Source organism: Corythoichthys intestinalis, chromosome 13 (genome assembly GCF_030265065.1).
Source record: "Corythoichthys intestinalis isolate RoL2023-P3 chromosome 13, ASM3026506v1, whole genome shotgun sequence".
Classification (NCBI taxonomy): Eukaryota; Metazoa; Chordata; class Actinopteri; order Syngnathiformes; family Syngnathidae; genus Corythoichthys; species Corythoichthys intestinalis.
The window spans coordinates 28,324,675-28,347,792 of NC_080407.1; the positions used below are offsets into that span (position 1 = coordinate 28,324,675).

At 43.1% G+C, this 23,118-nt stretch overlaps 1 protein-coding gene across 1 annotated transcript in view; it reads right to left on the minus strand.

Annotated features, from left to right (window-relative positions):
- Window positions 1–441: 441 nt before the first annotated feature.
- The window catches only part of LOC130927902 (gastrula zinc finger protein XlCGF26.1-like), a 94,098-nt gene continuing 71,421 nt past the window's right edge, over window positions 442–23,118 (minus strand). Inside the window, exons 2-3 of the mRNA XM_057854014.1 lie at window positions 12,507–12,617; window positions 442–4,731 (exon numbers count right to left, since the gene is read on the minus strand). Of these exons, the coding sequence (XP_057709997.1) occupies window positions 3,245–4,731; window positions 12,507–12,617 (1,598 nt within the window). The 3' untranslated portion in view covers window positions 442–3,244. The remainder of the gene's footprint in view (window positions 4,732–12,506; window positions 12,618–23,118) is intronic.

Sequence of the window (23,118 nt, forward strand, 5' to 3'; positions counted from 1 at the left end):
GGACGACTGATCTGTGTAAAGGAAAGAATGAATGGGGCCATGTATCGAGAGATTTTGAGTGAAAATCTCCTTCCATCAGCAAGGGCATTGAAGATGAGACGTGGTTGGGTCTTTCAGCATGACAATGATCCCAAACACATAGCCAGGGCAACAAAGGAGTGGCTTCGTAAGAAGCATTTCATGGTCCTGGAGTGGCCTAGCCAATCTCCCGATCTCAACCCCATAGAAAATATGTGGAGGGAGTTGAAAGTCTGTGTTGCCCAACGACAGCCCCAAAATATCACTGCTCTAGAGGAGATAATAAAGTATTGAGATGAGATTGAGATAGACCAAATACTTATTTTCCATCATGATTTGCAAATAAATTCTTTAAAAATCAAACAATGTGATTGTTTTTTTTTTTTTTCCACATTTTGTCTCTCATGGTTGAGGTTTACCCATGTTGACAATTACAGGCCTCTCTAATACAGTGGTACCTCTACATACGAAGTTAATTTGTTCCAGGACCTTGTTTGTAAGTCGAAATGGTTGTATGTCGAGCAGGATTTTCTCATAGGAATGCATTATAATTCCATTAATTCCACAGCCCAAAAACCTACACTAAATCCTTAAAAAATACTGCTGGTACTATTAAAAATGGCAATTACACATAGCAAAACCAATAAATTATAAATACAAATCGGAATAATATAATAATAATAATAACAATAATTCCTGTAATAATGTAACAAATCAGGTTCCAATGTGGCGGACGTTTTTGGCTGTACCTGAACGCACCGCGGAGCTGACGTGCCAGAGACAGAGCGGTAAGCTTGAGAGTTTCACTTTCAATGTTTTCTTGAGAACACCGTCAATTGCGGTAGGCATTTTGTGTTGAATAAGTTTTGAAATAAATGATAAAAACGTGGCGAAGCTGGCGATTAAGTTAAGCTGACAATAATAATTGTCAGCTTAACTTATAAAGACTGGCGAACGGTGGTCGTCGGAGGACCGTGGAGATGTATTCTTGAGCCAGTTCACGGATGCGCACCCCACGCTTATTTTTCTATAATTTCCAACTCCATTTAAAAGCTAAGCGTCACCTTTTTCTTTGTTTCACCACCTGTACCAAGCTTTTTGAAACCTTATGTGTTGATTTCTCACACAAGAAAATCCGCCGTGCGTCTGCGGTGCTGTCATGTCATTGTATTTCGAGCATGTAGTCGGATGTAGTAAAAAATGGCAAGTCAAATTTTACATCGGATGTCGAAAAGATCGTGTGTCGAAGCGATTGTATGTCAAGGTACCACTGTATTTTCAAGTGGGAGAACTTGCACAATTAGTGGTTGACTAAATACTTATTTGCCCCACTGTATTTTGATTGAAGCAACTTTTTTTTTTAAATTGAAGCAACTTTTTCTGATTGAATAATGAAGACCCAAATCTACCACCATATGGCTCCGCTCATCGGATAAAATTTTTGACTGGGGTAACTACATTGGCACGATACAGGCGGGCGTACCAAATTCAATGGATGACCATCTTGGCAAAAAGTATTGACAAAGCAGCCTGATTTAGAATTCCCCTCAAGAATGATGGGAAACAAAAAACGCTCATTGACAACTTATTTTGATTATTCTTGTTAATTTTATTGCTAACACTGCGTTTTGGGGTCATCAACATATTGTGCCCCCCCCTTACCCCAAAAGTCAAACTCCGCCTATGCTAAGCCTGTGCTCCACTGTATTTTTACGGACTATAACTTCGCTTGCTAATTCCCATTAGCAGTTCTGGGGTTCCTGTCTATCCGTCCTGGGAGTGGATCTCTCCTGACTGTGGTACTCCTCAAGATTTCTCATTTTTCTCCCAATTGACTCTGGAGTTTTTCCTTGCCGGCGTGGAGGGTCTTAAGGATAGGGGATACCCAGGACTTGAACTGTATCTATTCATCTTTGTTGCTTCATTTCTAATTGTGTATCATATTGCCTCTGTAAAGCCCTTTGAGACTTCTGTTGTGATTGAGGGCTATACAAATAAAATTGAATTGAATTGAATTGTGCAGTCCTCCTCGTCTCGCAGAGCAAACAGGTGTTGTGCCGAAAAATACCCCCCGCGTGAACTGTCTCCTCTGACTGGAGCGCTTATTTATAACGCTTTATTGAGGTGAAAACATCAAATGTTTTCATGGACGCATTACAGTAATGGATTTAAGACTGTAAAATCAGTTTTACATGAATAAATTACACAAAATACTAGTACTGTATTTTAGTAAAAAATCGTGGACTGGGCCACATAACCATCTTTGAACAGAAATGTATTAGTCTAGAGGTTTTCACGACCATATCTCAATGAGAATCACACAGGTATGACTTTTATTAGCTCAAGCAGAGTAAAATAATACATATTCAAAGGACAAGAATTATTAGTTCAAGCAGAGTAAAATAATACATATTCACAGTACAAGAAAGTCATTTCTGTGTCCATCGATTGGTAAGAAAAAGCTGTTTGTACGAGTGATGTGTGGGCGCTCCCGTCAGGGGAGACCTTTCACGCGGGGCTCACATTTTTCGGCACAACACCGGCAGACACGTGCAAAAGCTGCATCCGCTATACTCAACAATAATGAAAGCATCTCTTGAAAGTGTGTTTAAGAATCAGTTTCCAAAATTAGGAAATCCTTTATCTTTTAGCTCTTCTAAATCAAATAAGGAATTGGATTAGAAGGAATTGTACTCATGCTTCGTCGTAGCTACCAGCTGTATGTAAAGTGCATAGCTGCTTATTCAGCTACAGTACGACTTTAATCTCATAGTCCTTTTATACCCCCTTTATTTGGCTTTAATACTGTTGTAATATATCATTGTCAATCAGGAATAGTAAGTTTTCATATTATATATAATAACCCCCCCCCCCCCCAACATAATATTTGTGAGCCAATCATAATTTTCCATAATAATATAATTATTTGATTCGTTAATGATTCTGAATTTTTGCAATTTAGGGTCTAATCTTTCAAATATTGCCTGTGAAAAGTGTAGTTTGAAAGAGAGAGTACTGTATGAATAATGCCACTTTACTTGAGAGTTAAATCAGGTCAGCCAATACTTTTGGCAATAGTGTGGATCCACATGATACAAGGACTGGACAAAGCACATGTAAGGCACCAAAAGGGCCAATCCTCAACAGGATTTGAGCAAGCTCTACATAATACACTCGTCCTGCGTGCACAATCTGATGAAGAGAGCATGGATTACAGGCAAAACACTCACTGTCCACTGCTTCTTACACAAACACACGCGTGTCTCTTCATCCGATCCTTCCGAATGAATCCTCGACCACAAACTGAGCATGAAAAAGGTTTTTCCCCAGTGTGGGTTTTTGTGTGTGTGTTTAAGTTGCTCTTGCGACTGAATCCTTGACCACAAACGGCACATGAAAAAGGTTTTTCGCCAGTATGGGTTCTGTCGTGTATTTTTAAAGCGCTCTTTTGACTGAATCCTTGACCACAAACTGAGCAGGAAAAAGGTTTTTCCCCAGTGTGGGTTCTTGTGTGTAGTTTTATGTGTTGCCTCTGAGCAAATCTTTGACCACAAACTGAGCAGGAAAAAGGTTTTTCGCCAGTATGGGTTCTTTCGTGTATTTTTAAGGACATCTTGCAACTGAATCCTTGACCACAAACTGAGCAGGAAAAAGGTTTTTCGCCAGTGTGGGTTCTTGTGTGTATTTTTAAGTGTTCCTTTTGAGTGAATCTTTGACCACAAACTAAGCAGGAAAACGGTTTTTCCCCGGTGTGGGTTCTTTCGTGTGTTTTTAAGGTTGCCTTGTGAGTGAATCCTTGACCACAGACTGAGCAGGAAAAAGGTTTTTCGCCAGAGTGGGTTCTTGTGTGCGTGTTTAAGTTGCTCTTGCGACTGAATCCTTGACCACACACTGAGCAGGAAAAAGGTTTTTCGCCAGTGTGGGTTCTTGTGTGTTGTTCTAATTGTTGCTTTACAGTGAATCTTTGACCACAAACTAAGCAGGAAAAAGGTTTTTCGCCGGTGTGGGTTTTTTTGTGTCTATTTAAGGTTGCTTTTTGAGCGAATCCTTGACCGCACACTGAGCAGGCAAAAGGTTTTTCACCAGTATGGATTCTTCTGTGCATTATTAAGGAGCTCTTAAAACTAAATCCTTGACCACAAACTGAACAGGAAAATGGTTTTTTGCCAGTATGGGTTCTTGTATGTTGTTCTAACTGTTGCTTTGCAGTGAAACTTTTACCACAAACTGAGCAGACAAAAGGTTTTTCACCAGTGTGGTTCCTCATATGCCTACGACAACCATATTTATTTGCAAAGGTTTTCCCACACTGAGAGCATTTGCAGAGTTTGTCCTCACGGTGAGATTTCTTATGACCATCATCATTGTAAGGAGAGTGTGACGTGGTGCCATTTGTGTCAGATGGAAGGATGAAAATGTTTGCTTGCAATCCTTTTGTTGAGCTGCTGCGGCCACTTGGAGGCTCCGCCCCTCCGCTGGCCTCACTCGGACCATCTTCAATCTTCAAGGGCTCACCAGTCGACCTGGTGATACCTTCCTCCTCTTTAACATATGGCAGCTCCTCCGCCTCTTTTTTTATTGGAAGTTGCTCTTCTCTCTCTGTCTGTTGACAGGGCTCTGGCTCCCCCTCCTTGATTTGGGGGAGCTCAACATCCTCTTTAACGCCAGGAGAGTCTGGCTCCTGCCGGTCAGCAATTAGATTTTTTCTGAAACCTGCAAGACACAAGAAAACCACTGAAATATTTTATGGACCAACACCGCGTCATCGGCCAGTCTGTCCTTTGTGCAAAACTTGAAGATGAGTACAGTGATCTCTCGAGACTTTGCGGTTCACGTTGCGCGGATTCAATGCATTGCGGGGTTAAAAAAAGTATTCATCAAAAATTAAAAGTGAAAAATTACTCATCATTTCATTTTGAGGCACAAGAGACATTGTTCCGTATCGAGATGCGACCGAAAATTCAGCGCTGAAAAAAATCGGCCAAAAAGAGCTAAATGGCACCGTTCATTTTCGGACAGAATTGGTAGGTTTAGCTCAGTAAACATCTCATTCATTCACTATTTACATGCATCTAGCATGAGGGACAAACCCAAGTTTGACCCCCCTAGCAACAGTTGCTAACGTCATGATTATTAATGAGCAAAGGTGACGTGCTCCGTGCGGTACGCTATTGTCGGCGCTGCTGTGATGTGTGCAACATTCCGCTGCCAATCTTTGCAAGCGCTACAGCATTAATTATTATCTAATTTTAGAACTGATATCATCTAGTTAATTTTTGCAACGTAACTCAATGACCAACTGGTGTCCAGCTAATAATACGATAAAGTTCACTTCACCTGCGCTACGCAGCCAATCGTAGAATTAACAGTGTTGTGCAAGCTAAGAAACGCAAATGCTAAGCCCTTATCATGGCGAAAGGAACGGAGAGCGATACTTCACTCATCAAGCCAATGTAAAAACGAAATGTGGTTCTTTTAAAATGGAATAGCTGTCAGTGTATATGCAAACAGAAGTACAAGCGGTGAAACTGAGCGATTTTTTTCTGTGCGTACATTGCAAATTTATACTGTCTTAATCAGATAATTTTCTTATATCTAGTCAAATAATCTTCTCCATCTCGTTTTGAATGTTAAAGACTTTTTAACAGGTGAATGCGTCAGATTATTCCACTTACTTTAAGTAAATATTACCATTTGGTCTTATTAAGCCCATACACCTAGTTTTTTCACCTCAATTCAGAAAAATCTGCTGTCAAATGATGTTTCGAACAGTTGAAATAAGAACATTTCTGACCGTTCAAAGCTTTTTATTAGGGCTGTCAAGCGATTCAAATTTTTAATCGCGTTAATCACAGCTTAAAAATTAATTAATCGTAATTAATTGCAATTCAAACCCTCTCTAAAATATGCCATATTTTTTTGTAAATTATTCTTGGAATGGAAAGATACGACACAAGACGGACATAAACATTCAACATACTGTACATAAGAACTATTTGTTTATTATAACAATAAATCCACAAGATGGCATTAACATTATTAACATTCTTTCTGTGAAAGGGATCCACGGATAGAAAGACTTGTAGTTCTCAAAAGATAAATTTGATTACATAGTATAGTAATTTTATAATTTTTGAGAGATAGGAATATCATTTTTGTTGTTCACTCAATGATACTGTAGCGACTTAACTGTTCCGCCCAAATGCGTGATACGAAGTTGGGCAACCATGACTGTCAGTGGTGGCTGCAAATGATATACAGCAGTGTTTTTCAACCGGTGTGCAGCGGCACACTAGTGTGCCGTGAGAGATCGTCAGGTGTGCCGCGAGAAGTCATCCAATATGGCTTTTTTTTTTTTTACGAGTTTGTAACAGTCATCTCCTTAAATGGTGTTCCTCCCGACATCCACCATGCGGTGGTGCTGCTTTATTTACATTGAATATCTTCTTCTGTTGCTGCTTACTTTTATGTTGGAGTTTGCGAACACGTGTGTGTGAACCGCTGAGCTCCCTAGTGACGAGTGGTGAAGGTGGATTTATTATTTTTTTGTGAATAAATGTGCATAGGTGGAAGCTTCTCCCCCTTTTGTTTTACTTTTATGCACGCATCCTACTTATCACGCGTTACAAGTTGCAGTAGGAAAGGAGTAGGTAGAAGCTTGCGGTTGTGTGCAAATGAGCAATGTGTCGCGTTCAAGAACTGCTCAGATTTTGAGCTATCAGCTACCTTGCTGTCCGCGAAAATGTGGACCCCAGCACGTCTACTGTCCATCATTTGATTAGAGTCGTCAAGTGCCAATATACACGGAAGTGTCCTTTCCATTTCATCCATATTTGAGACCGTCAATCCTCCCCCTGGTTTATTCCAACACATTGTTGAGGACAGCAAGGTAGCTGATGGCTAAAAATCCAAGCAGTTCTTGAACGTGATGCGAGCAGTTGCATTTGCTCTCGTTTCAAACCAAGTCGATTGACTATTTTGTTTGCCTCCGTGAAAACACAGGGAGAAAAAAGGCAACTTTTTTGAGAGACACTACAAAGGAAAATGAGAAAGCCCTTAAAGCCAGTTACCTTGTTGCTAAACTTGTTGCTGAATCCAAAAAAAGAGGCAAAACTACCTGCCTGCAAAGCCATTGTCAATGAGATGCTTGCGATTAAAGACAATTCTAAAGTACCCGTCTGACAATTCTGAGCTTTTCAAGCCTAACTGCTATAAAAAATAAAAACAGAGAGAGACTAAGAGCTGTTGACGAAGATTCTTGCAAGGATATCAGCTTTGTGTTCATCCATACAGGCTCAAATTTAACAAAGCGTAAGTATAAATATTAAGAAATTATTTCATAATTAAATATACTGTACAGAAAGTAATTTTGGAACATTTTTGGTTTGTGGTGTGCCACGAGATTTTTTCCCAATGTAAAAACGTGCCGTGACTCAGAAAAGGTTGAAAAACACTGGTATACAGTATGTGCTGCGTTGTTTTCAATTAGGCGTGTTAAGAAAAAGAACGTCTCTTGCTCCGCCCAAATGCATGATGGGAAGTTGGGCAACCACGACTGTCAGTGGTGGCTGCAAATGGTATACGGCAGGGGTCATGAATTAAAAATCCTCTGGATCTGAAATTAAAAAATTACAACAAACTTGGGTCCGGAAGTATTTTTAATGCTTCTTTTTTTCCCAAAAATACAAACGTATCTTCACGTGGCCATGCTGATAATTACAACATTAAAAAATGTAAATAAAAGGTGCATAAAACTAAAAAAAGTGCTTTAATTGGATCATTAAATAGCAACATAAGAGCTTGTTCAAGACTTTTTTTTTTTTAATTGTGGATGCTGACGGGGACTTGCTTTATTTTTTGACACCTCTTCTTTTTGCTTTCCATGAGGCAAAGTTTCAGCAACTGCACTCATACAATCCTTGACAATCGGTGCGTCACTGAAAGACTTTTTGTTTTGACCCAATATCCACGCTATTCTGAGGTAGCATTCATTTGCGTGTTGCTGCGCAGTGAATGAATGAACCATGAGCGTTGAGGTGCGATCATATTGAGCCCTTAAGCCCGCTATTTTTTGAGAACGGATGGCAGAGTTCATAGGGAAACTTTGCGAAAAAGCTTCGTGCTTCGTCTCATAATGCCTTTTCAAATTGCTGCTCTTTACAAGCGCTACCGTCTCTGAACAGATGAGCCATAGTGGTCTTGTGCTGCCGCCAGGTGAAATGAACAAACATGTTTTTGGCTGTCACTCCGCAGAATCTGGAAAGCGAGTGTGAGACATGCTGTTCTAAAAATAACTTTCAAATGCTTCACTCCCATTGGCTGGCTCACGCGCGTCAACGCTAAGGTTTTTGTTTGTTGCCCACCTCCACTCTGCAAACCCGCAGACAAAAATAATTTTAGTTGTTGCAACGTGTATTAGTCGCGACAGCTTGAGATCCGGTCCAGACGGCTTGGGGGTCTGGAACCGGACCGAGGTCCGCAGTTCCGTGACCTCTGGTATACGGTATGTTCTGCGCTGTGTTCTTTTTTTTTTTTTTTTTTTTTTTTTTAAACCTGTCCTGTACAGCTGTTTGACACAGAGAATGGAAGTCTAAGTGCCCGGATTCTGAACAGTTTTAATGTTTCACATTGAGAGTCTGGTGATCATTCAAAATACCTTTTTATTATGACAAAGCAGCGAACAGGAAGGGATTATGGGGGGACAGAAGAAAAGAAATACAAGAGAAGAAGGAAAAGAAACACATACACAAACAACAACTAGAAATACATTGAACATCTAAGCTAGTTACTAATATGCTGGTGCTATCGTCAGCGAGATGTATTTCCGGTTTACACCATGTGGGGGCCTATTGGCCAGTGAAAGAGGAGAATGCGGGTGGGGGTGTCTATAAGCTAAGTGATTGAAAGGGGTAGAGTGTACACAAATCAGTTCTGTGATCTAGAACCCAGTAATCGTGTGAATCTCTTATGAGTGTAAGCCCGTTGGCGACCAACCCTACGCCGCCGCATCGCCAATCCCGGCACCGGGACCCCCAACCAGAGCATGCCCTACCACATCCAGCAGCACGCAGGCCCCACCGGGCGCGTGACAGCCACGCAGACGGGCGGAGAAGCCGCGCGGGCGCCAACCCAGGGCCACGGCCCCCACCCAGCCAGCCCGGGGAGGGTAGGGCGGGCGGGGGGGCGGGGGGCCATGCGCAGCCCATCCCTCCTCCCGCAGCCCAGCAAAGGAGCCATCGTCCCCCCCCCCCCCCCGGGACCCAGGGTGGTCCCCCGGGCCACCCGCGCACCCATCAACCGGCCTTCAGGGATGGCAGGAGGGGACGCACCACCAACCCCACGCCTACACCCACCCCCACCCGCCCACCCGGGCCACGAGCCACAGCCGCAGCCCCCCAACCGGCACGACACGCCACGGGACCCCCAGCGGCCCACCAAGCCCCAGGCAAGGCAGGGTCCCCCGCCGGTGCAGGCGACACCCCGCCGATACACCGGCGCCCAGCCAGCGACCCGTGACGGAGCGCAGGGCGGATGCCCAGCCAGAGAAGAGAGGGGAAGGCGGAGGCAGGAGAACGCCCAGGAACTGCCACGGGGCGATGCAAGATCGGAGACCCGACCCCCCAACCTATTCCCGCGGCCGGCAGCCGAGGCAGAGGGGAGGCCACACCCCAGGAGCCACGCCATATAGAAAAAGTGTGGGACCCACCTACCACCCTATTACTGTGGCTGCCAGGTTCCCGACTGGCAGCCATCACCCAGCACCGTGATGGGGGTGTGAGGGGAGGGTAGTGCAATGTATGCATTAAAATAGGAGAGCTTGGCTTGGGGCAGTGGGACCGCAGCATGGAGCTTCTGCCCAGCCGCCCGTCCCACCGTCCTTTGCCAGAGCCCTCCTGTGGAGTATGATGTGTGGTGCATTTAAAAAAGGTGCAGAGATGGCGGGGCCTGTGGTGAGGAGGCAGCCGTGAGGTGCCCCCACCCCCAACAGGTCCCAACCATCCCACAACCTTGGTGTGTGGTGCATTAAAAACAGGGGGGAGCCGGGCCGGGACTGTAAAGCCCCGTCCCAACTCCCCCCGGAGAAATGTATGAGCATGTAAGTGCCAGGGTGAAAAATATTTACAGTGCCGAAGTGAGAAGTGCGTGAGTTAAGAGGCAGGCTCCCGCGGGCGTGGCCCCGTCCACCAGAACCACCGGCCGCAGGGCGGAAGAGGCGTCAGGGCCCCGATGAATCTCCGCCCCAGACCTCCCACGGCGCCTCCGCGACCGCCCCCACCCCCACCCACCGAGCACCCACCCCGCACCCCGAGCAGGCGCCACACCAAGCGCCGGCGACCAGGGGAGGTCCACCCCACCGGCAAGGGACAGCAAGCATCACCCAAGGCCCCGCGGGCCCCAAGAGGCCCCGCCAACGACCCCGCCGGCCGGGGGGCAGCAGCAGCCGCCGCGGCCCATGGAAGCGGACAGGGCCGGAAGCAGACCAAGGGGACGGAAGCGCGCCCCCAACAACCCACCCCCGGGCCATGAGGGGCGCGCGGCATGACACCAGAGGGCACCTCCCCGGCACCCGGTACAGGGAGACGCGGCTCCGGCCGGGCGGACCTGGGAGGGAACCATGGCTGCCGCATGCACCCCCCGGCCCCCACCCCAACTCCACCCCACCCCACCCCACCCCACCCCGGCCGGCCGGGGAAGGGCCGCGGCCCCGGACCGGGCCCCGGACCGGGCCCCGCGCGGCCCCCCCACCCGCCCACGACACCAGCGCGCACCTGATGGGACCCCCGCACAGCCAGACGCAACCAGACAAGCCCCGGCCGAAAATCCCGGGGGCCAAGACCGGCGATGGGACGGCCCAGGGCAGGACGCCAACAAACTCCACCTGTAAAGCTGACAGAAGAAGAGGTTTATCAAACACCATTAGATGTATGCCAAGGACCGGTGAAGTGTATTATTTACGCATAGTTCCTTAATTGTTCCAAGTCTGATGATATATAGGGTGTTCCAAAAAAAAAAGTTGCATATGTTCCCCAGCAGCTGGAAACCAAATTGTCTATGAGTATCCTTGTAAAATAAGCCCATTGACCGACTAAACTGTGAAGGAAGAAAATGTATTTATTACATGCTGTTGGGAGTGTATAAAACAGTTCGGATTTAAACATGTCCTGTTTCCAGCTGCAGAAGGATGCATACAACTTCCCTGGACACCCCGCATACATCAATTTATGTGTACATTTTTATTATTGTGGCATTCCTTCGCAGGTGAGAGAGAATCCTTATTCTATGTTCATCATTCTTGCGACCGTTTCCCACTGTTGTTCGGATTTGTCCATTTTATTTGTCTGTTTGGCAGATATTTTCTCTCATGTTATATATTCAATGATTAGATTTAGCCATTGGTTAATGCTAATGTTTTGTTTGTTTTTCCAATTCAACAACATTGTTTTTTTGGCTATCGTTAGACTTGCTAGTAGTGGACGGGTTTGATGGATAGAGATATTCACTGTATTCAGATCGCCAAGCAGACAAAGAGTTGGAGACAATGGAATCCTGCAGTTCAATAGGAAAGAGAGTTTCTTCGTTACCTGTGCCCAGAAATCTTGTATTGGTTTACATTGCCAAAGAGCATGAAAGTATGTATCTGAAGTATCTTCGTTGCAGTCTGTACATTTATCGGATTGGGAGAACCCCATTTTGTGCATTTTAGATTGAGTAATATGCCATCTGTGCAGTATTTTGAACTGTATGCGCTGTGTTCAATTAGGCGCGTTAAGAAAAAGATTGTCTCCTCCACCCAAATGCATGATGGGAAGTTGGGCAACCATGACTGTCAGTAATGGCTGCAAATGATACAATATGTTCTGCGTTGTGTTCATTAATTGAACACATCGTTAAGAGAAAGATCAATTCCTGCTCCGCACAAATGCATGATGGGAAGTTGGGCAACCATGACTGTTAGTAGTGGCTGCCAAAGCTTAAGCCAATAAAAGGCGCGGTCCAGTAAACGCCTGTGTCCACTCGCATTTCTCTGCCTTTTCGCTCTTGTTTTAAATGAACTTTGCGGAGTTGCCAATGGAACACAGCAACAGATTTGTGTCAGTGATCAAATGTGTATCGTGCATGAATTTGCCATCAGTATGTTTTACAAAGCGTTACGCTCTTGTTTGCTCTACTCAGCGTTGTACACAGGTAATGCGCATAATATACTGTATATACATCATGTAATTACTTGAAACAAAGCAAAACGTTTAATAAAGGAAATCTTTCAATTTGCAAACAAGTCAAATCTATGTCATGGCGCAAACCTTGCGTCGGTTAAAGAGTCCATTTCACGGCTACCAAGTAAGCAAAACCACTATATGAAAAAGGAATAAAAAACGCTAAATAAGACTGAGCGACATTTCCGTACTTATGAGAAGGTACGGTATTTAATTTTCTGCTTCATCTGACAAAAAAAAAAAAAAAAAAAAAAAAAACACGCTTGGGATGACCTTGAAGTTGTATGAACTCTTCCTCCTCCACCTTGATGAACGGCAACTCTTTCTCCTCCTCCTTGATGCATGGCGACTCCTGGAGCGCAGGAAGATCAGCTTGGCTGGCACCTGCAAGATAGAGAATAAATCTTGAGCCATACCCGCCCAAAATGTCAATTATGTACATTTGGGTCAGGTCGGGTCAGGCCGGACTTCTCTCTCGCTAACATTTTTTGAATATATACATATTTATATATGCATACTAAAACGATGTATGGACGTTAAACTAAGGAATACTTGTTATAAAATAAATAATTTGGATAAAACAGAGAAAGCGCTGTGCATGCCTGTACACGTGAACGCTGTGGCCCTGCCCTCTTTATAATCTTCCCCTCCAGCCCCTCCTGGTATTTCCTTTTCGATATGGGGCAGCAAGAAGTGAAAAACAAACTAAAGGCGGGGGAATTGAAAATGCAAACTTGCACCTGTAGGAGTGGGGTATGGAAAGGCTCCAAATTGATTGTTGAAGATGCTATACAGAAACCTGTGTCGCCTTCGCTGAATGTAAATGAACGTGGCGCTTTCCTGTCATACGAGAAATATAACACATTTTTCCAGCATAATTTTGTTGTATAAATGAAATTATATTGATCATAAAAATGTGTAGACTACAGTCCCTGACAAAAGTCTTGTCGCTTATCCATTTTGTAAAAACAATTGCTAATAACCTGACTTTTAATTATTCAATTGGTTTCAGAAATGGCTCATATGAAAGCTAAGGCCCTCACAAATAATGTTATATGTACAAAAATATATTTGTTTCACTGAAAAAAGATTTATCCCTTAATGAAGACATAAAGGTCAAATTTTGGCAAGACAAAAGTTTTGTCGCCGACAGAAAGTAGTGTGAAAATTGAAGAAAAAAATGTACTTCAAATACAAAAATATTTTACATAACATAAGCCAACTAGGCCTGCAAGCAGGACTGAACGGGCCCTCGCAATCTTGCGCAACTCGGACGTCACGCAACTCGGACAGTGTGCAGGTCAGGGTGGTGGCAGATCGTCCTCTCTAATCACCTCTTTAGAACCTAACATGCTCGAAAGTCGGCTCTTTAAATTCACACACCTAATAGATAAAAACCCCTATTGGAAAGAGTACTACAAAAAAGGAGGCGCTACTGAGCTGTGCAGCCAAGCCCTTATTCAAAACCAAAATGAATCTTCTAACTGGGCCTATTCGACCAAGTGTGCCAAATTCTGTGGCTCTATAAGCTGCCTGAGTCTCTGAAAAAAAATATTTCCTTTTAATGGCGAACAAAGGGTCATCACGGCAGCAGACAGAGACATGTGGATATGGGCCGTGAAATAAGTATTACTAAAGGTCTTGAAATTACAATGACCAACCTGAAAAGAACTGGACATATATTAGAAAAAATTAGTGACTTTCTATTGCCACTAGTTGGCGCTGTAGGGTTGATGCAAATGACCCCTACAGGACCCTTCAGCGTATGACTCAACAAGCACGATATGTTTGGCGGAGATGTGTTGTACAAGTTATGACTGTTCAAAACTTTTGGTGGGACGAAATGGGTTCAGTCATTTTTACTTCTCCTGTTGGACCCTTCTGCTTCACCCAAACCTCAGTATTTTTCATCAGGCACCTGAACACATGTCTTAAGGCTCCCCTCTTGCAGGTTTGAGGTCAACAGATTTTTTTTCCTTGGAGGAGGAACCTGTCTCGTAAAAAAAGGCATTTCCTGTTCTCACTAGGAGGCGCCAGGCACAAATGGTAAATTTTCAATCCAGTCCTGCTCAGGCTGGTATACCTCACACACATGCGCTAGGCGTAATGGGTAATATTTCAATGCACTCGTGTTAAGGGTGGGATGTCGCACATACATGCCAGATATGAAAAAGATTTAACGTTGTTTCAAGGAGCTATTAGTCATTTACTGAATTTGTATTTTGCCGAAAAAATGGCTGACTTTGGCACCACGCCCAGGTCAGACCCATGAATGAAAACGCACCATTTTGAAAATTTTAGATCTCCTATGTCTCCGAATAGTCTAACCAATTTTGAAGATGATCCAACTAATTTCCTCTGTGACAAGGTCTCAAATGTGCACCCTGTTAATTGATAAAAATTTCACATTTGATCCAAAATATCCGATTTCCTATTGGGTTTGGAATATGGGTTCAAGAGACTTTTTGGAGCAGTTTTGCACAAGGTATTGACTCCCCAAATTTCATAACTCTACATTAAAAAAACCTAATAGGAAACGCCTTTTTGAAAAATTCAAGGGGGCGCCACTGAGCCATTTTGTTACATTTTTTTGTAACGCCATAAGATTATCGAAATCCACGCAAAGCCGCACGTTTGTACACAATTTGGTGAGTTTTCGTGCATGTTCAGGCCTCCAAATGTATACTTTACTACAAATGGATAAAAAATTCACATTCGATCCAAAATAACCGATTTTCTGTTGGATTTGGAAAATGGGTGCAAGAGACTTTTTGGAGCAGTTTTGCATAAGGTATGGACTCCCCAAATTTCATTGCTCTACGTTGAAAAAACCCAATAGAAAAGGCCTTTTTTAGAACTCCTTTCTGTCGCCACTAGTTGGCACTGTAGAGTTGATGCAAATGACCCCTACCAGACCCTTCAGAGTATGACTCTCAACAAGCACGGGAAGTTTGGCGCAGATATGTTGTATATCTGCCGAGTTATGATTGTTCAAAGTCTTTTGCGAGACAAATTGTTGACGGTCATTTCACTTTCCTGTTTGGACCCCTCCGCTTCAACGAAACCTCAATATTTTTCATCAGGCACCTGAACACAGGTCTTAAGGCTCCCCTGATGCAGGTTTGAGGTCAACAGATTTTTTTTCCTTGGAGGAGGAACCTGTCTCGTAAAAAAAGGCATTTCCTGTTCTCACTAGGAGGCGCCAGGCACAAATGGTAAATTTTCAATCCAGTCCTGCTCAGGCTGGTATACCTCACACACATGCGCTAGGCGTAATGGGTAATATTTCAATGCACTCGTGTTAAGGGTGGGATGTCGCACATACATGCCAGATATGAAAAAGATTGAACGTTGTGTGATGGAATTATTAGTCATTTACTGAATTTGTCATTTTGCCGAAAAAATGGCCGACTTTGGCACCACGCCCAGGTCAGACCCATGAATGAAAACGCACCATTTTAAAACTTCATAAAACTTCAACCTCATATGTCTCCTGAATAGTCTTACCAATTTTGAAGATGATCCAACTAACCCCCTCGGCGAAAAAGCCTCAAGTGTGCACCCTGTAAATCGATAAAAATTTCATATTCGATCCAAAATAACCGATTTCCTGTTGGGTTTGGAATATGGGTGTATATGCTTTTTTGGAGCGGTTTTGGACAAGGTATAGACTCCCCAAATTTCATTGCTCTACGTTGACAGACCCTAATGTTATAGGCCAATTTTAAAATTTCAAGGGGGCGCCACTGTGCCATTTTGTTACATGTTTTCGTAACGTTGCAAGATTATTGAACGTTATGCAAAGCCACATGTATGTCCAAATTTTGGTGAGTTTTCGTGCATGTTCAAGCCTCCAAATGTAAACTCCTACTGTGAACCGATAAAAATTTCACATTCGATCCAAAATACCCGATTTCCTGTTGGATTTGGAATACGGGTGCAAGAGACTTTTTGGAGCAGTTTTGCATAAGGTATCTACTCCCCAAATTTCCTCGCTCTATGTTGAAAAAACCCAATAGGAAAGGCCTTTTTAAAACTTCTTTCTGTCGCCACTAGTTGGCACTGTAGAGTTGATGCAAATGACCCCTACAAGAACCTTCAGGGTATGACTCTCAACAAACACGGGATGTTTGGCACAGATATGTTGCATATCTGCCGAGTTATGACTGTTCAAAGTTTTTGGCGAGACAAATTGTTGACGGTCATTTTCACTTCCAGTTTGGACCTCTCCGCTTCAACGAAGACTAAATATTTTTCATCAGGCACCTGAACAAATGTCTTGAGGCCCCCCTGAAACAGGTTTGAGGTCAATAGATTTTTTTCCCTTGGAGGAGGAGCCTGCCTCGTAAAGAAGGCCATTTCCTGTTCCCACTAGGGGGCGCCAGGCCTAATGGGTAATATTTCAATGCAGTCGTGTTGAGGCTGGGATATCTCATATACATGCTAGAAATGAAAAAGATTGAACGTTGTATCACGGAGTTTTTAATCATTTTCTGAATTTGGTGTTTTGCCCAAAAATGGCCGACTTTGGGACCACGCCCAGGTCAGACCCTTGAATGAAAACTCACCATTTTGAAAACTTAAGATCTCATATGTCTCCTGAATAGTCTGACCATTTTTGGAGACCATCCAACTATTTCCTTCAGCGACAAGGTCTGAAATGTAAATCGATAAAATTTCACATTTGATCCAAAATTTCCGGCTTCCTGTTGGGTTTGGAATATGGGTGCCAGAGACTTTTTGGAGCAGTTTTGCACACTGTATTGACTCGCCAAATTTCATTGTTCTACGTTGAAAAAACCTAATAGGAGAGGCCTTTTTGAAAATTTCAAGGGGGCGCCACTGAGCGATTTTGTTAAATTTTTTTCGTAGATTATCAAAATTTACGTAAAGTTGCATGTATGTGCAAATTTTGGTGAGTTTTCGTGCATGTTCAGGCCTCCAAATGTAAACTCCAACTGTGAACCGATAAAAATTTCACATTTGATCCAAAATACCCGATTTCCTGTGGAATTTGGAATATGGGTGCAAGAGGCTTTTTTGAACAGTTAGGCATAAGGTATCTACTCCCCAAATTTCATTGCTCTACGTTGAAAACCTGAGAGGAGAGGCCTTTTTGAAAATTTTAAGGGTCAAGGGGGCGCCACTGAGCCATTTTTTGACATTTTTTCAAAACGACGCAAGATTATCGAAATTTACGCAAAGCCGCACGTATGTGCAAATTTTGGTGACTTTTCGTGCATGTTCAGGCCTCCAAATTGGCCATTTTCATTTGCCCTGAAAAAAGAATAATAATAACTAGGCCTGCAAGCAGGACTGAACGGGCCCTCGCAATCTAGCGCAACTCGGACGTCACGCAACTCGGACTGTGTGCAGGTCAGGGTGGTGGCAGATCCTCCTCTCTAATCATCTCATTAGAACCTAACATGCTCGAAAGTCGCCTATTTACATTCCCACACCCAAGAGATAAAAACGCCTATTGGAGAGAGTACTACAAAAAAGGAGCCACTACTGAGCTGTGCAGCCAAGCCCTTATTCAAAACCAAAATTAATCTTCTAACTTGGCCAATTCGACAAAGTGTGCCAAATATTGTGGCTCTATAAGCTGCCTGAGTCTCTGAAAAAAAATATTTCCTTTAAATGGCGAACAAAGGGTCGTCACGGCAACAGACAGAGACACGTGGACATGGGCCGTAAAAAAGTATTTTAATAGGTCTTGAAACTACAATGACCAACATGAAAAGAACTGGACATGTTTTGGAAAAACGAGTGACTTTCTATCGCCACTAGTTGGCGCTGTAGGGTTGATGCAAATGACCCCTACAAGGCCCTTCAGGGTATGACTCTCAACAAGCACGGGAAGTTTGGCGCAGATATCTTGTATATCTGCCGTGTTATGACTGTTCAAAGTTTTTGGAGAGAAAAATTGTTGACAGTCATTTTCACTTTCCTGTTTGGACCCCTCCGCTTCAACGAAACTTCAATATTTTTCATCAGGCACCTGAAGACAGGTCTTAAGGCTTCCCTTTTGCAGGTTTGAGGTAGATTGATTTTTTTCCCTTTAGAGGAGGAGTGTGTCCCGTAAAAAAGGGCATTTCCTGTTCCCACTAGGAGGCGCCAGGCACAAATGGTAAATTTTCAATCCAGTCGTGCTCAGGCTGGTATACCTCACACACATGGCAGATTTAAAATAGATTGAACGTTGTATGAGGGAGTTATCAGTCATTTTCCGAATTCGATGTTTTGGCGAAAAAATGGCCGACTTTGGCACCTCGCCCAGGTCAGGCCCGTGAATGAAAACACACCATTTTGATAACTTAAGATTTCATATGCCTCATGAACAGTCTCGCCAATTTTGAGAATGATCAAACTTATTCCCTAGGTGCCAAGGTGTAAAATGTGCACACTGTAAATCGATAAAAAATTCACATTCAATCCAAAATACCCGATTTCCTGTTGGGTTTGGAATACGCATGCAAGAGACTTTTTGGAGCAGTTTTGTACAAGGTATTGACTCTCCGAATTTCATCCCTCTACGTTGAAAAAACCTAAATGGAGAGGCCTTTTTTAAAATTTCAAGGGGGCGCCAGTGAGCCATTTTGTTACATATTTTCGTAACGTTGCAAGATTATTGAACGTTATGCAAAGCCGCATGTATGTCGAAATTTTTGTGAGTTTTCGTTTATGTTCAAGCCTCCAAATGTAAACTACTGTGAACCGATAAAAATTTCACATTTGATCCAAAATACCCGATTTCCTGTTGGATTTGGAATACGGGTGCAAGAGACTTTTTGGAGCAGTTTTGCATAAGGTATCTACTCCCCAAATTTCCTCGCTCTATGTTGAAAAAACCCAATAGGAAAGGCCTTTTTTAAAACTTCTTTCTGTCGCCACTAGTTGGCACTGTAGAGTTGATGCAAATGACCCCTACAAGAACCTTCAGGGTATGACTCTCAACAAACACGGGAAGTTTGGCGCAGATATGTTGCATATCTGCCGAGTTATGACTGTTCAAAGTTTTTGGCGAGACAAATTGTTGACGGTCATTTTCACTTCCAGTTTGGATCTCTCCGCTTCAACGAAACCTCAATATTTTTTATCAGGCACCTGAACACATGTCTTGAGGCTCCCCTGAAACAGGTTTGAGGTCAATAGATTTTTTTTCCCTTGGAGGAGGATCCTCTCTCGTAAAGAATGCCATTTCCTTTTCCCACTAGGGGGCGCCAGGCCTAATGAGTAATATTTCAATGCAGTTGTGTTCAGGCTGGGATATCTCATATACATGCTAGAAATAAAAAAGATTGAACGTTGTATCACGGAGTTTTTAATCATTTTCTGAATTTGGTATTTTGCCCAAAAATGGCCAACTCTGGGACCACGCCCAGGCCAGACCCTTGGATGAAAACTCACCATTTTGAAAACTTAAGATCTCATATGTCTCCTGAATAGTCTGACCAATTTTGAAGACGATCCAACTATTTTCTTCAGCGACAAGGTCTCAAATGTAAATCGATAAAATTTCGCATTTGATCCAAAATTTCCGACTTCCTGTTGGATTTGGAATATAGGTGCAAGAGACTTTTTGGAGCAGTTTTACACATTGTATTGACTCACCAAATTTCATCATTCTACGTTGAAAAAACCTAATAGGACAGGCCTTTTTGAAAATTTCAAGGGGGCGCCACTGAGCCTTTTTGTTAATTTTTTTCAAAGATTATCAAAATTTACGCAAAGTTGAACATATGTGCACATTTTGGTGAGTTTTCGTGCATGTTCAAGCCTCCAAATGTGAACTCCAACTGTGAACCGAAAAAATTTCAGATTCGATCCAAAATAACCGATTTCCTGTTGGATTTGGAATATGGGTGCAAGAGGCTTTTTTGAGCAGTTAGGCATAAGGTATCTACTCCCCAAATTTCATTGCTCTACGTTGAAAACCTGAGAGGAGAGGCCTTTTTGAAAATTTTAAGGGTCAAGGGGGCGCCACTGAGCCATTTTTTGACATTTTTTCAAAACGACACAAGATTATCGAAATTTACGCGAATCTGCACGTATGTGCAAATTTTGGTGACTTTTCGTGCATGTTCAGGCCTCCAAATTGGCCATTTTCATTTGCCATGAAAAAAGAAGAATAATAATAATCCTTTGCATTACAATAGGGCCTTCGCACGCCTAGTGCTCGGGCCCTAACTAGGCCTACAAGCAGGACTGAACGGGCCCTCGCAATCTAGCGCAACTCGGACGTCACGCAACTCGGACTGTGTGCAGGTCAGGGTGGTGGCAGATCCTCCTCTCTAATCATCTCATTAGAACCTAACATGCTCGAAAGTCGCCTATTTACATTCCCACACCCAAGAGATAAAAACTCCTATTGGAGAGAGTACTACAAAAAAGGAGCCACTACTGAGCTGTGCAGCCAAGCCCTTATTCAAAACCAAAATTAATCTTCTAACTGGGCCAATTCGACCAAGTGTGCCAAATATTGTGGCTCTATAAGCTGCCTGAGTCTCTGAAAAAAAATATTTCCTTTAAATGGCGAACAAAGGGTCGTCACGGCAACAGACAGAGACACGTGGACATTGGCCGTAAATAAGTATTTTAATAGGTCTTGAAACCACAATGACCAACCTGAAAAGAGCTGGACATGTATTGGAAAAACGAGTGACTTTCTATTGCCACTAGTTGGCGCTGTAGGGTTGATGCAAATGACCCCTACAAGGCCCTTCAGGGTATGACTCTCAACAAGCACGGGAAGTTTGGCGCAGATATGTTGTATATCTGCCAAGTTATGACTGTTCAAAGTTTTTGGAGAGAAAAATTGTTAACAGTCATTTTCACTTTCCTGTTTGGACCCTTCCGCTTTAACGAAACTTCAATATTTTTCATCAGGCACCTGAAGACAGGTCTTAAGGCTTCCCTTATGCAGGTTTGAGGTAGATTGATTTTTTCCTTTTAGAGGAGGAGTGTGTCCCGTAAAAAAGGGCATTTCCTGTTCCCACTAGGAGGTGCCAGGCACAAATGGTAAATGTTCAATCCAGTCCTGCTCAGGCTGGTATACCTCACACACATGCCAGATTTAAAATAGATTGAACGTTGTATGAGGGAGTTATCAGTCATTTTCCGAATTTGGTGTTTTGGCGAAAAAATGGCCGACTTTGGCACCCCGCCCAGGTCAGGCCCGTGAATGAAAACACACCATTTTGATAACTTAAGATTTCATATGCCTCATGAACAGTCTCGCCAATTTTGAGAATGATCAAACTAATTCCCTAGGTGCCAAGGTGTAAAATGTGCACACTGTAAATCGATAAAAATTTCACATTCAATCCAAAATACCCGATTTCCTGTTGGGTTTGGAATACGCATGCAAGAGACTTTTTGGAGCAGTTTTGTACAAGGTATCGACTCTCCGAATTTCATCCCTCTACGTTGAAAAAACCTAAATGGAGAGGCCTTTTTGAAAATTTCAAGGGGGCGCCACTGAGCCATTTTGTTACATGTTTTCGTAACTTTGCAAGATTATTGAACGTTATGCAAAGCCGCATGTATGTGCAAATTTTGGTGAGTTTTTATGCATATTCAAGCCTCAAAATGTAAACTCTTACTGTGAACCCATGAAAATTTCACATTCGATCCAAAATACCCGATTTCCTGTTGGATTTGGAATATGGGTGCAAGAGACTTTTTGGAGCAGTTTTGCATAAGGTATCTACTCCCCAAATTTCCTCGCTCTATGTTGAAAAAACCCAATAGGAAGGGCCTTTTTTAAAACTTCTTTCTGTCGCCACTAGTTGGCAGTGTAGAGTTGATGCAAATGACCCCTACAAGAACCTTCAGGGTATGACTCTCAACAAACATGGAAAGTTTGGCGCAGATATGTTGCATATCTGCCGAGTTATTACTGTTCAAAGTTTTTGGCGAGACAAATTGTTGACGGTCATTTTCACTTCCGGTTTGGACCTCTCCGCTTCAACGAAACCTCAATATTTTTCATCAGGCACCTGAACACATGTCTTGAGGCTCCCCTGAAACAGGTTTGAGGTCAATAGATTTTTTTCCCCTTGGAGGAGGAGCCTGTCTCGTAAAGAAGGCCATTTCCTGTTTCCACTAGGGGCGCCAGGCCTAATGGGTAATATTTCAATGCAGTCGTGTTCAGGCTGGGATATCTCATAAACATGCTAAAAATGAAAAAGATTGAACGTTGGATCACGGAGTTTTTAATCATTTTCTGAATTTGGTATTTTGCCTAAAAATGGCCGACTTTGGGACCACGCCCAGGCCAGACCCTTGAATGAAAACACACCATTTTGAAAACTTAAGATCTCATAGGTCTCCTGAATAGTCTGACCAATTTTGAAGACGATCCAACTTTATCCTTCAGCGACAAGGTCTCAAATGTAAATCGATAAAATTTCGCATTTGACCCAAAATTTCCGGCTTCCTGTTGGGTTTGGAATATGGGTGCAAGAGACTTTTTGGAGCAGTTTTGTACAATGTATCGACTCACTAAATTTCATTGTTCTACGTTGAAAAAACCTAATAGGAGAGGCCTTTTTGAAAATTTACAGGGGGCGCCACTGAGCCATTTTGTTAAATTTTTTTGTAGATTATCAAAATTTACGCAAAGTTGAATGTATGTGCAAATTTTGGTGAGTTTTCGTGCATGTTCAAGCCTCCAAACGTAAACTCCAACTGTGAACCGGAAAAATTTCACATTCGATCCAAAATACCCGATTTCCTGTTGGATTTGGAATATGGGTGCAAGAGGCTTTTTTGAACAGTTAGGCATAAGGTATCTACTCCCCAAATTTCATTGCTCTACGTTGAAAACCTGAGAGGAGAGGCCTTTTTGAAAATTTTAAGGGTCAAGGGGGCGCCACTGAGC